Source organism: Phalacrocorax carbo, chromosome 8, assembly GCF_963921805.1.
Source record: "Phalacrocorax carbo chromosome 8, bPhaCar2.1, whole genome shotgun sequence".
In the NCBI taxonomy this organism is placed as follows: Eukaryota; Metazoa; Chordata; class Aves; order Suliformes; family Phalacrocoracidae; genus Phalacrocorax; species Phalacrocorax carbo.
The window spans coordinates 39,300,142-39,314,691 of NC_087520.1; the positions used below are offsets into that span (position 1 = coordinate 39,300,142).

General features: G+C 36.5%; 1 protein-coding gene across 9 annotated transcripts in view; it reads left to right on the plus strand.

The window, feature by feature from the left end:
* Positions 1 to 14,550, plus strand: part of WWOX (WW domain containing oxidoreductase) — a 537,552-nt gene that overhangs the window by 108,625 nt on the left and 414,377 nt on the right. For all 9 annotated transcript variants that reach the window (XM_064459620.1, XM_064459621.1, XM_064459623.1 and 6 more), the window contains exon 6: positions 10,457 to 10,545. In XM_064459620.1, the coding sequence (XP_064315690.1) occupies positions 10,457 to 10,545 (89 nt within the window). The remainder of the gene's footprint in view (positions 1 to 10,456; positions 10,546 to 14,550) is intronic.

Here is a 14,550-nt window from a genome sequence, read left to right on the forward strand (position 1 = left end):
CACTTATGGTTGCAGAACTGCAGAAGGCATCGAAAAGTCTTTCTGTCCAGTGGAGAATTAGTCACAAACTTAGCATGGTGCTTCTCTTCACGTTCAGTTCTTTGTGTTCAGTTTTGCTTCCTTTATGAAGGGTAAAGGCAGCGGTGGTTGTTTCTTTTCTTCCTTGCCTCCCCCTTCCTCTTATCTGTAAAGCATTTAAATCAGTCTTGCACACCTAGTCTTCAGGCAGATATTTAAAGTTAAAAGTAGGTGGTTGTTATGCTTTGCTTCCTGCTTTACTTTCTGTAATGGCAGCACTTCCTTGTTTTGCATTTACAAATACTCGTAAGAATTTTATTTTTAAGGCCTATTCTCCACCCTTGTGACTTGTATTTAGGAAATAAGTATTCTAGTAAGTGTAATGGTAGGTGACCGTCAACTCCCCCACTATAGTGCTGCGTGAGATATTTATTTTCTGGAGTACTTTTGTTATGTAGAGACTGTAAAATTTTATCAGAAAATTCATCTGCATTTAGTAAAGGAAAATTTCAGACCTTTCCATGTTGACAGTGCTTCAAAATGAGGTGCTTCATTTTGGACTTAATTCACATTTACACTAAAGCCATTTTAAACTTCCTTAATTATTTGAACAATGGGACATGGCCTTATGACCCCTCCTGTCTGTGTCTGAATGGCATCGTCTATAAAATACACGGCCTAGGCTTTGATCTCAGATTTTTAGACAACCCTGGAATTACATTCAGTTTTTAATGATGTGTTTGGTTCTATATCTATATTGCTGATTACAGCTAGACCAAAATGATCCCTGAGACGGGCCACATTTTCACAGAAATTTAATTCCAGCCTTTGTGTTTATTTTGTTCATTTTTTCTTTGTCACACAATCTTTATTTCTTTAGAAAGTACATAAAAACTTCTTCCTTTTGTGATCACAGATCGGTGCCATAATGCCAGGTTTCCATATTGTAGTACTGTTTAGATATGCCTGATGTTTTCTTGTGCATACAGAAAGACTTAATATTTTTCTCCAAGTCTGTATTGTGTATATTGAGCGTATATTAAGAACCTGATCCTGCCAACCTTTATTTGTACAAGAAATCTTTACTAATGCGATTCGGTCCTTTTACTTCACTTTCTAAAATTGCATACATAACAATGTGACCGTTTTCAATGCACCTCTTAGCTAGGGGATGTGAACAGTTGTGGAAACAAAAGAATTTGTATATGCGTTTATTTTTTTGAGGATACTGTTCTGTAAGATACCTATTTTATGTTGTTTAAAGCTAGGAGATTATAACCATGAACTGCCAATTAAAATGTATTAAATAGCTAATTATTCAGTTCTTTCATTTCTTTGTTTGTCTCATGTATTTATTTCTACTTATGTTGAAGCATCCTGAAATTATTGAGGATTAAAGAAGTGATGAGTTTTAACCGTATGCATATTTATATTTTCCTTGTATTAAGCGTGGGGGAAAGAACTATACCCTAAATCCATTGGCAAGCTTTGACGTGCTTCAAAATAGCTGCAATGCATTTTTAAACCTGCAGACGTCACTGTTCTGCCAATTAATTGTGCTACCCTAAATGTTCATATAGCGCTACGACCACATTTGAAATATATGTTGCTTCCATCTAGCAATTATAGCACTTTGTTTTTAATCTAAAACAATTTCATCAGATTTATTTTAATATTGTTACTTTGTTTTCAACATTCCACTAAAGGAAATAGCATGCTTTCCTTTTAACTTGTATAAGCCATGTCCTAAGACTGTCTTTAATTATTAGTTATTGTTGTTTCAATACAGATTTATGAACTATTTATTTTGTGTCATATAACATACCATTTTTAAGCAACATTTTTCAGTCCGAACATAGCTTCCAGGAGGGCAAGCTGCCCAGAACATCAGTGATCTCACAGTTATTACTTTGTGTCATATATAATCTTGTTTTTTCCTGCAACAAATAAATCTTTGGGCCTCCCTGCAAAAAACATTTGTGGTTACAGTATAATAAAAATAAACTGTTTGTCGTGACTGCAGCTGACATTTATCAGCCTATTTGTGGGTGCTCTTTCTCTCTCTGTATAATACGGAACATAATTTGTCACTTTGTAAATACATTCCAGCCTAAATCCCTGCCAGCATCTGTTAGTGTTTGAAGGATTAATGCACTGCACAGTGCATGTCTGCACTTTCAGGCAACAACATAGCTTATGATTATGGATCATGAGAGAACAGGGAAAAAGGGTTCATTTTGTATTTACTTAAACATTGTTGCCCTTTTGACCATCATGCTTTTCTCGTCTTGTTTGTCATCTGTAGTAGGGATGCTAACTTGCCTCTCTGTGTAAAATCTGCATGTGAAATCCTGCTGTAAGTTTTATAAATCACTGTGGGTATAGCTGTACATGTTAGATAATACTTCTTTAATTTTATGGATAATTAACAACAATAATATTGCATTGCAGTCGGGATGTTACTGGTTTAATCTGTTCAGGAACACTGTTCTTCCTGCCATTTCCAACAAATCCATTACCCTATTTGCCACCTATATTGCATTTTTCTCAGCAACCCATAAACTGGGTTTATTTAATCTTAAAAACTTAAAATTGAAGTTTTTAAAAGCAAGTTCTTAAACGGAAGCAAAGTCCATAACTTCTAAATTATCCCAATGCTGTTTGCCTTGTTGCTGTTTTTGAAAATATATTCTGCTATCACTTCAAATCTTGCAGAATGAAAAGAATTGAAAGCATCTGAACAGGAGGCTCTCCGCAGTTGAGATTCTGTTACATGTTCCCAGGCTCCCTCAATTATTCTGTAAACAAGAAGATATGTTTATTAGAATAGTAAACCATATACATGTAATATATTGCCAAGATTATTTGAGATTCCCTGAGATAAATTCAAATGAGCTTTACGGGAATGGGCGTTTGGAGAGGGAAAGAAATGATCTATATCCAGGGAAGGAGAAAAATCCAGCTAAAAGTGGGCTCCCAAGTAAATACCCACAGTTCATGTGCATTAAGAGCTAAACAAATTCCTATTGCCAAAACCTATGGTAGATTTTTTTTTTTTTTTCAAATGCATGTAATTTCTTGTTATTGAAGCAGATGTGTACTGCCTGCAATGGAACCATGTGCATCCAGGAAAAACCGGGGACGTTTGGAGCCTACAAACTGAAGTATTCTGAAATTATAGCCTAGTAATCTTTGCGTGTGGTTTTTTTGTTCTCTCTGGTTAAGGAATAAATACTTCTTAAAATGTCCTTAGGAGACTGACTTCTCTTACTCTTTTTAAGCATGATTTAGGATCGCTGTGGCATAGTTTACTTCTCTGAAGAGATTAATTTCAGAAAGGAATGCAGATGTTTTTCCTTTTTTCCTTTATAATTATCTTCAAAAGGTATAAAAGGCCAAATTTACAGAGATATTGATCTAAGAGTTGACTAATGTAAAGGCTGTGAAATAACATTATCGCTTATTGTAGTGGTATTTATTGCAGAAGACATTAAAAAATTAAAATCTGAAAAATTAAGCAACCACAGAGAAATGAATAAGTGTATTTTGCATTTCTTTTTATGTGTAGATATATACTAATCGAAAGAGATACAGTTTTAATATTATTGGGGAATTATTGCATGACCAAGAAAGGCCTTTCACATCCAACTTAAATATACAAACTATACTGAGAGACTTTAGTCACTTTATTGTATTTGTGACAAAGATTTTAAATTATAGGTAAATTAAGTATTTGGAAGAAGGAAAAATATTGCTGTGAACAGTGATTTGTTTAAATGTGAGGACCAGATGACGGATTGGCATATGGCATCCTCAGAAACCGACGTCGTCATTTCAGGTTGTCCTTATCGCTCTTCCATGTCTCTCGTCTCAGAATTTCAATGGCTTGTTTGTTACCTTTATATTTAATCTCTAGACAAAGGAGGTTCCAGACTTCTCTGTGGCTTTTATAACCCAGTTGAGTTCAACAGTTACATCTCCAGTTCAGGTGCTTGTTCAAGACTATCTTGTGTGGGGATCTGCCACTGCAACTTTAAGACATTAATTCGCAGTCCAATCCCATGGCAGCTTGTGGGCTTCAGGTTTTCCTGAAGAGGCCTCTCACCGCCCTAAGTTGTAGATGATGCAAAAACATCTCTGCCAAACATCCATAAATGTTCTGGAGAAGGCATCGAGACAAGGATGATGATGATGATAATTAACTCTCCATGATAAAATGTAGCTCCCAGGATGATGAGTAATCCTAGTAATTTGCTGGCTCATACTGACCCATTAGGTCTTTATATATGTGCTATTCACTTGACTTGGATGACGGCAACCCCTGCAGGAATTCTACTTTTGTGAAGAACATGAAGATCTAGTTACTTAAGCAGGAAGAACCAGGCTTTACAAAATGAGGTTTTGGGAGAGCTTACATACAACGTGAAAATGTTTGGCAGGATTGAGCAAGATGAGTAGTGGAAAAATATACACCAGTAAATTACAACCAAAATACAGGTAGAACAGATAGGTTGGGAAATAGTGAAGCCAAGTATTACTGCATAAATTTTCTTTCTAATGAAAGATAGAAAAACCTTTTCATCTCTGATTCTCATGAAGAATCAGGGTCAGTCCCAGCTATTTCATTGTACATCACACACGAGGGTTAATAAAGTCATTAATATTTAGGAGATTGGTTTGTGTCGTGTACTATCTTGTATAAAGTTAGTGAAATTCTGAAACTACGGTTCAGAAGCTGCTGATGTTGGGGAGTGGGAGGAAAAACTAGAAAAATAAGTGTAAAATTCTTCCACCATGATGTCTTCTAATGGACTTTGTTAAGGTATATCAAATACCTTAGAGGAAGAACATATTATTAAAGCATCTACCGTGTATATTGGATTGCTCTTAAGGCAGTATGATTCGTCTGTCCCAATCAGGTCCATGAGAATTAGCTGCACAGCATTCAAAGCATACAACAACATGAAGCTGGCATTACATAAATACAGTTTTGCATGAAGTACCGAATGTTGACTACATTAGGGACAATAATATTTACAGTCTTAATCCTGAGTGAAAGCCTTTTTCCCTATTATGTACCTCCATAAATAGTGCATGGCACTGGCTATTGACTGTCATAAGCCATGTGTCAAATTGTCAGATGTGCTTCTAAAGCATCCTCTACTTTGTCCTCAATGTGGAAACAGGGGTTTGTTTGGACATTGCTTGTCATATGCTGAGTTTTGGTTATTCGTTTATCTATTTTAAGATAATTCCACAGACTTTTCATCAGTTCGATGTCAAATTCTTGTTTTTGGAAGATTTTCTGTTTCTCACACTGTATATAAGAACTGTTTGCATTCCAAGATGTTGTCATCAAAATTTTTCTTTATCAAATTAAACTGCTTTCTACCAATTTATTGTATCTTCAGTCCCTCAAAGTCAGATATTTTTGTTGTTGCGCTATGTATTCAGTTTTCAGTTAAGGGCTTTTAAATATCAAAGATACACAATATTTTTGACAGTAAAATTCTACCGTAAATTATCTAGTGTCCACTATGTTACCTTTTAAGTAGGCCCTTACAAAATGACTTGTACTTACATAGGATACAGGGGCTACAGCATATGTATTAAGACTCTTCAACTCTGTATGAAACTGGAGCAGTCAGAAGTAATGGTGTCTGCTGAAAGATTCTTTATCATATGAATTTACTTTTAGTCATCTATTATTTATTTCAGCTATTTTATATGCCATTATAATAAATATTATGACAGAGAAAGCTTTTATGCTTCAACTTATTGTACTGCTCTTCACTTCCTTGCAATCCTTCAGGAAAATGTAGCTATGCTTTACCTATATTTAACGTAAATCATCACTTAGATTTGAATGAAAAATTCACTATGAAAAAAGGCTCCTTCTTCAATACCAAGACACAAATGCACAATCATGTTTACTGCCAAACTACTCTACCATGCAGCGTTCATTTTTAAACAGTTTTAAGCTGTAAAGTGAATACATTGCATATAGTGAAATTGCTTGCTTTCTGGATGTTTTCACTTTCTTGTTAGTTTCTGGCTCAATAAGCATTTTTCTAGCGTGAGTGCAAAATATAACCAATTGCACTTAAGCATTTTTAATATTTTTGCTCCAATAGGGATCAGCTTACATACAAAACTAAATAAACTGTGTTTTCTGGTGTTACTTAGAGTAATGACGCTTACCTGGAGATATTGATAAAACGCTTTTAGAACTGGGCATAAAATTGTCAAATGTAAGATAAAATTTTTTCTTTGCACTTTTCTAAATGTTATTGTGTTTTGTTTAAAAGAGGACTGGCTAGGAACCGTAGAATGATCCACTTTCAGCTGTTTCTTCAAAGGCAGGATGTTGGTGCCTAGACATTGTTAGCCTTGGACCGCTCTTTGGCCTTCGTGAAATGCAAATACTCCCCGTCCCAAAAGCCCCGTTTCAGTTGGTTCTAGCTGACCTGTTCACAAGGTTCAGCAGACAGCAGAAGCGTGTCCGCCTCTTGTGACTCTTCTCCTTTTGGCCAGTTTGCGAAGCCGGTCTGAGTCTAGTTGTGAAAGTGGTTTTGGACACAGCTGGGATGTTTGTCCTGGGGATCTGCTCCAGCTCATTTTGCACAGGCTTTCAACGGTGCCACGTAGTGATGATCCTGTGATTTAGAAGTGAGCTCTTTAAATTATTCTGCACTCATTCTGCTATTTAGTTTCCCCTTGCATGATGTCATTGCAAATAAAGTAGTAGAGGGAGCATTAGTATGTTTTGTCGATTTTGTTTTAAAAATTTTGGAGTTTTCTGCCTTAGCGTGTTGATTTTATGATGTCAGTTTTAAGAATGTCTTCTGTATTTGGGAAAGTGACAAGTCCCATTTAAGATTTCACAACATAAAAAGAGGCATAATTCAGTACTGAAAATATGTGAAGCGAAATGGTGAGAGACATCAGCATAATACAATTATGACACATTAGATCACGATTTTCAGCATACCATTAACAATCAGTTCTGACTGTGGATTACAATTACAGTTACAATGCCTTTTAGCAAAAATGTTTTTTGGTTTTATTTCTTATTAAAAAAACCACGTTCTCTTTTTCCATAAATACCACAATATGTGCTACCTAGGCTTACAGGGAATGAAAGAAAACATTATAACAAAGGTAATACTGACCTACTGTAAGAAAACAAATAAAAAGCCTTCTACTTGTCATTGACTGGAGATATTCTTACACTACTGAGAACATACATTGGAAGTATATTGCCTTATTCATAGCTTTTTTAAAAAAGAAATTGTAACATAAAAGGAAGAGTGGGAAAATACGGAATCAAAAAGAGTTGATACTAAAGGCTTAGCATTTCATGTTCTCAAACTATAGTTAAAACTGGTGGTCTACAAAATATCTCTGTGCAGTGAGAGGTGCTTGAATATCAGTTGGCAAGGGAGAATCTGAAACAGAAAAGTTGGGGAACTTGTCTGAGGTGTGTAAACTGATTCCTTCCCCTCTTTGGAGAAGATCCTGACACTTGGCTTTTTGCATGCCTTCAGAAGCTGAGGTGGCAAGTTCTGGTCTGAGTGCGTTGGATGTCATGCGCTCCGGTTTCTTCTATGAGGAAAACAGAGCAAATGGGTGTCCCTGCGCTCAGTGTGTACCTAGTGTGAATACGAAGGCAGTACAGGTGGTTAGCATCAGGTTTTTAAAAAACAAAAGCAGGGAGAAAGTTGAAAAAAAATTTTATTTTGCCGTTGGTCTTTGCTGACCTATTCAATGGAAAAAATTACTAAAACTATCCTTTTTTTTCCTTCTCCAATTTTCCTTTTTCAGGTCATTTTAGGTACAGTTTCTTGACTTTCTTAACAGATGTTTTCTTTGTTTTGATCCCCCCCCTCCCCCCCGGTAATGGTATGTGTATCAAAGCTAAAAGAAAAAAGATGAAGTAGTGTTAAATTGTTTGAAATAAATTATCTTACTGGCTGAAGAAAATGCAGTATGGATAGAAGGTGGTCTTATTTCATTGATGGAACTAGTACAGAAGAAACATAATTATAGTTTGCATTTGCTGTCTAACAGTCAACCATTTATCACTTTCAATAATTTATTTATGATTTTCCAAATCTCAGATTTTTACGTTTTCACTATATTCATTGACAAATCCAGGCCAATATTAGTCTGGTTAATTTCTGTTTCTGAAAGTATTTTGGAGGCGTCGTACTTTTTTTTGTTATTTTGGACTTTAAATATGCAGGCACCTCTCTTCTGTTCTTGGAATCAGTAGCAGAAGCCTAACATGTGGCACCAAGAGGAAAAGCATTACCTGAGTAATAGCATGCGGACTTGAATCTGTGTCCCCAAGAGGACGGTAACTAAGAGTTTGCGGTATAGTCTGTTGAACCACTTGATTATTATTCCCCCCCCCCCACCCCCCCCCCCCATGTTCCTGTATTTGTAGCATTCTTGTCCTTTTACCCTTGGGAGAGACATGAGAATGTTTCAACTGAGGAAAGCAGAAGCAAAATAAAACCAACTATGCACACTACTTCTCTATTAAGTAAACAGCTTTGAACTGCAAAGCTGAAGAGAAGTTGTCACGGAGCTCTGTTGAATTATGCAAGGCAGCATTGTCTTTCTCAAGTCCCTGACCATCAAACGGAAGAAAATATTTATCCAGTGGGGCAAAATGAATCCCAGAATGATGTGCATCTTGTGAGGGTAAAACAACTCTTAGTAACAAAGTCGGGTGTAGCATGTTCAGGCTCCATGAATTGATACTTCCTGATGGGAACTGAACGTACCGAAATTTTGCTTGTATTTATTTTGCTGTCCCGATCAGCCTGGCTGGAGTGGAACAAAGGGAACTTGAGTGACATTCTGTTTAAACCCAACCTGTAAGGTAATTGTAGTGGGCAGAATGGGTGCTAGCAAAAGAGAAAGCAGATGTAGGGAGAAAAGTACCACATGTAATGAAACACGGAGATCAGATGAATTGCTTGAGCTTGGGAGACAATGGGAGCACTCTTCTTGGCTTCCTTCTGCGCTGACGTGTGTGCTGCTTCCTTTTTGTTCCTCCAGAAATGCTCGTTGTATAACCTTGTAATCACAGTAGATCCCCTGTTGCACCATGGTGCTAACAAAGTTCCTATTGCCTCTCCACTCAAATGGTGCCTTTGATTACATAGTACCACTGTATCTGCTCCATCTTTTTCTTACTCTTTCTTTTAGCAGTGCTAATCTCCAGTCTGAACCATGACCGTTTATGTAGGTGTACGTAGCATGTTGGAATTACATGAAGTGTCCCTCTAATTTCTTTCTCCCTGAATAAGCTAAGCAGGGTGGACTGAAAGTTGAGGTGTTTAGGTTTGGGGAGAGTACAGGGCTTTTGCTGGCTTTCTTTTATGTCCCAGAGAGTGTATGTGGTGTTGGGCAGCAGTGAGTCTACAAGCGAAGGTGAGCACAAATACATGTGTTCGTTAGTCCTTAGGGGATCTACGTGACTTATATGTGATGGTGGTTGGTATTTTGCAGAGGATGATAGACATCTTAAAGTATAGCGCTTGGGGAAGAACTAGAGACGAATGTTGGATGTGGAAGCTAATTCAGAACTGTGGCTTGAAAGAGCCACGCTCCACTTGATTCTGTGATGGCTTTCACCTTAGTGGTTGCAATGAAAATAGACTTCTGGTTCATTTTGTTCTGAGATCTGGAGTGTAAGCATTTCAAAAGTGCTAAGAACAGGGATCTTAAAGCTGAAAATATGGAGAAGCGTCGTTCTGGTCGTGCCTGAGGTTAGCACCTTCAGGTTAACCTGTCATCTTATGGGACTGCGCGTCCTCCTCTAGGTGAAAAGTTGGTTTTATATACATACTCAATTTCTTTAGAAGATACTATGCACTGGTAAACTCTTACTGGATGAAAAACTGTGTAGGCTGATCAGTTGTTTTCTATAGTCATTTTATACTGTCTTTTATGTCACCTGCTGTGAACCATAGATTGTTTTGGATTAATATGTACAAGTTTGAATTTAGCTGGGTTTTATAGAGCATTTACTCAGTATTTTTCTATTGGTATGGTATGTAAAAAATACCATGTGTTAAGAATAATGCTTATTCTACTCCTTATTTCATGAGTTACATAAGTTTCACCAGCTAAATGGAAGAAAAAAGATCCCACATTAACCTTAACACTATCTTGTGTCGATTCATTGTATTACATAAAGCTGTGTATTACATAGTGTATGTTTTTAGCAGAACCACAAAATTGCAATGCTACTTTTGGCACTAAGTGTTGGGCTCGTCCATTCTTTTTGATGATTTGTATTCACTTTGGGGTTATAATGTTAAACAAGGGAATCGGTCAAGTTTCATAACACATTTACTGTAACATGATACTGTGAACTAAACTTGCTGTTATTTATCTTTTGTTATGTTTTCTCTTGTTCCAGCATAAAGCCAAGGTAGAAGCAATGACCTTAGACCTTGCTTCTCTTCAGAGTGTGCAGCACTTTGCTGAAGCATTCAAATCCAAGAATGTGTAAGTACTCAGAAAATCACATGTAATAATTTCTTGTTATTTTAATGTCTTTATCAGCTGAGCACAGTTGGCAGAACTCACCATAGTTGGACTGATCAGCAACTACAGTTAGTGAATAATCTCTTCACAGGACTTTTTAAATATAAATTAAAGATCATTTGTTTTCATATTAAAAAATAAAAAAAATTACAGATCTCTTATTATTCCATGTGTAGCCTCAGCTTTAAAGGGGGCATTGATACCCCTGTGGGTATTGAAAAAGGCCAAAGCTGAGCTGCATAAAAAACAGCTCAGGCAAATTTATCAGTTTTGCAGTGGTTTGGAAGAGGTCAGGGATGAGCAATTAGTGCGCTCCTTGTCTTGCTTTCTTTTCTAACCTTCTCTCTCTCTCTTATTATTTTTAAAGCATTTTTAAAAAATAGCCCTATGAGCCAGATAGCTCCATTTTCCAGATCTGTATCTGGAATAGCCCATAATTAAAAGAAAAAAATAAAAAGGGGGAGAGGGGATGATAATGACATCACTTAACAATAGACCAATTTATATGGAGATAATCAGGTTAGCTTCCAAATGGTTTGTTTAATTTAGCTTGAACAGAACAATGAATCTGTAAATTGAAGAAATGATTTGAAATCTTTAAGTGTCAACTCTTGACAATAAATTCCACACTTTGTGCTTTTATCTACAGTTTGACCCATTGATTGTTGTGACTATTCAAACTTACCTTTTTTCTGCAAATATTTCTGTAACACATATACATCTTACTGTACTTGTCAAAGGAATATGGCCTCTTAGGCAGCTTTGAAAATATATTGTTGTAGGGAAAATATATTAAAAATTGTGTTTTTTCACTTTTGAAATACTGCCAAAGCTAAATCTCACATGGATAGACAGATGACATTTTAGTACTTATTGGTCTTTTAGATTCAAAGAATTGTCAAAACTGACTTCTACCCCAAGTTCCTTTACTGCCAAAATCCTTGGTAACAAGATTTGCTTATCATATAACATTTTCATATATTAAAACTTTCTTGAAATAGAAAGACAAATCCTTGCAGTATTGCTGCTTTAATACTAACTTGGTTTCATAACATAAGAACAGTAAGTGTTTTAATTTAGCTTCTTCATGCTTTTAATAGGCTACATTTATTTAAAAATTATATGTTACAGTGAAAAGTTAAAACCACCCTTCTTCCAAATGCAGCTCTTAAGTTAATTTGTGTGTTGCAGATCATAACACGGTCATCCTAGCTAGTCCATTTGGTATGCATGTTTAGAGATCCTTAGAAGTGAATATGCTTAAATCAATTTTTGCCAGAGAACTTAGGAAATGAGAAGGTATAGAATCGGTAAAGATACAGAATCAGTAAAACATATTTTACTTGTGTTGGCATACATTGTTTTACCAGCATAGACCTGTTAAGCTGCATTGTCAGTGATGGACAGGTTTTACTAATGTTTCACTCTCATTTTACTTGGAAAAATTTTAGTAACAGACAGCATTTACAGCCTCTGCCTTGCCTGCAGATATTTCTGTCTCGAATCCGTGCTCAGATGTGTGTGTGTCTGGCAGGACTACTCCAAGCATTATAGGAAAGTCTAAGGTCTGCATCTGTTGTGAGACTTGTGGGGTTTTGACGAAAATGAATTTCCAGTTATATTTTGTTTAAAGTCTGAGGCTGGATGGAAACCAGACCCCACACACTGCCTGTAGCAGTAGGTCTTTTATCTGATACAGAAGAGTTACCTTACAGTCATCTGCACTGGCAGGAAAATGGACAGGAAGACCTACTAGGTCTTTCTGGCTCTGATTTTTTGTGATTTAACTATGTCTGGATATGGTCAGAAAAGCAATTATATGGCAGTAGCATCATGTTACTACAATGCTAACCCTATGTGTTTTCCAGCCCTAATGTACACTAACTACTTTTGTCTCTTAATTTATTTGTTTTGCGTAGTGTCCAGAGGCTTTTGTCAGATCAGCGATTCCTTTGCATTAGTAGCTTTATGAGCAACTGAAAGAAATCTTACAGGCTTTGGTGACAGACTGAGTCTTGTTCTTTATGCTTTGGCAAGTCTGTCGGCTGGTAGCCTTACTTTCTTAAGAGGCTTCGATATCCCTGATTTCATGCATGTCTAGGAGAGGGCACACTGCGCCACTCTCCCCAGTTCCCACGAGGTAGCTGTACGTCCTATTAATGAACATAAGAAATACATAACGAGCATAGAGTTTTCTTTGTTACAAAATCTCTCACAAATTCCTTAACAATCAGGTAGTAGGAAAAGCAAATTAGATGTTTGGGGTTTTGTTTTTCTAAACAAAACTATAATTTGAGTTCTGAATTGTATAGATCTTGGTTTCTGGGAGAAAACTACAATAATTTTAAAGTGTAAGGGAGAAATTTTATGGGAACATACACATTTTAATAAAGATTTGTATTTTTATTTCCCACAATGTGGTCTGTGAAGAGGCCTTTAGTATTCAGTGGTGAATATCTTAAACTTCTGGGTGCAGAGAGGTTTATTATAATTTTAATTTCTCCAGTCCACTCTTTCTTTCTGGGACACTTTGGTATTCTACAGACCTGTGGTCTTGGTGACATCTGACCTAATAACGGAAAATTTATAAAATAGAGAATAGATTGGCTTGTCTTTTGAAATTGTGCTCTTCTGGGACGCTTTGTGGCTTTAGGTACTATTTTTTGTCAGCAGATATAAGGGTGTACTCATAGTCACATCACAAACTGGGAGCCTGTTCTTTCCTGGTTGATAGCTATTGGAAAAGTGTCTTCAGGGACTGTGCTTCCCAGATCACTTCCTGGACGAGAAAACTAAAATGGAACTAATTCAGAAAATGGATCCCTAAATTTCCTTGAGTTAAATCATCAAAACCTACTGCAGCTGGGGAAGGTGGTGGTGGTGGGATTGCAGGGAACAGAGGGAAAGTTCTGAGATTGTAAGTCTCCTGCCTCAATCAAATAACTTGTAGGGGAAAAATAATGCCTTCTTGAAGGTACTTGAGATTCTAAGAGATTCTGGAAACTAAGAATGAAGAAATTTCATCCTCTGCTCAGCAGGAATTCAACAGGGGCTGGTTGCATACAGAAAACAAATTATGCAACGGGGAAAATTGAGGAAAAAAAATGAACGGGAGGAAAAAGTGACTCCGGGAAGAAACATTTAATAAATATTGGAGTTGTACTTAAGAGCTAAGGCTTCCCTGTTTGACAGTAAAAATCAGATGATTCATCTTCAAGTTATCATAATCCTAAAAGATTTGGTAGCAGTTTTTTATTCCTGTTTGGATTTGTTAGGGGTTGCAGCCTTGTCCACAGATGAAATTTGGGCTCAGAGTATAAAAACAGTGGTAAAATATGCTGTATTTGTATAAAAATATTCTTGAAAATCCTTCATCCTCACAGAACAAAATAATTTTTTTTAGCATTATCTATACTCTTGAGTTGATACAGCTGTTCCTTTTTCTGAGACTTTTTTATCTATGCAGTTTCAAATAAAGCTTTGGGGGAGAAGGGTTTTTCAGATTATTTTAGATCCTGCAGTTCTGTGATCACAGCAGAATGTATACTTTCCTTATAGCAGAACAGTGCTCACCAGTTTTTCTTGCTCTCACAGTTACAAAGATTCTGTGGGCAGAATAAGCTAAACACAGGAACTTGTTGGATCTCCCAAAGTTGTCTTTGGGAGAAGACAGAATAAAACAATATCGCTGTTCAATATTTGATCTACCTCTTACTTCATTGTAGTACAAGCTGAACACGGCGTGGCTGATACGGAAAATGGAAATCTGACTTGGGAAAAGATAGGGCTGAAAGATTTACAGAGCAAATTCTTTAGAGAAAGCCAGGTCATTATGTTACAGTAATGGTGACTAATTTTAGGCTCCCTTGTAGTTTGAAATGCAATGTTGTCATTTCTGTGATGATTTTTTAAAAAAAAAAACCCTGTGATTTCTGGCTGTCTTTTAGTATTCCTGGGTTGTCGTCT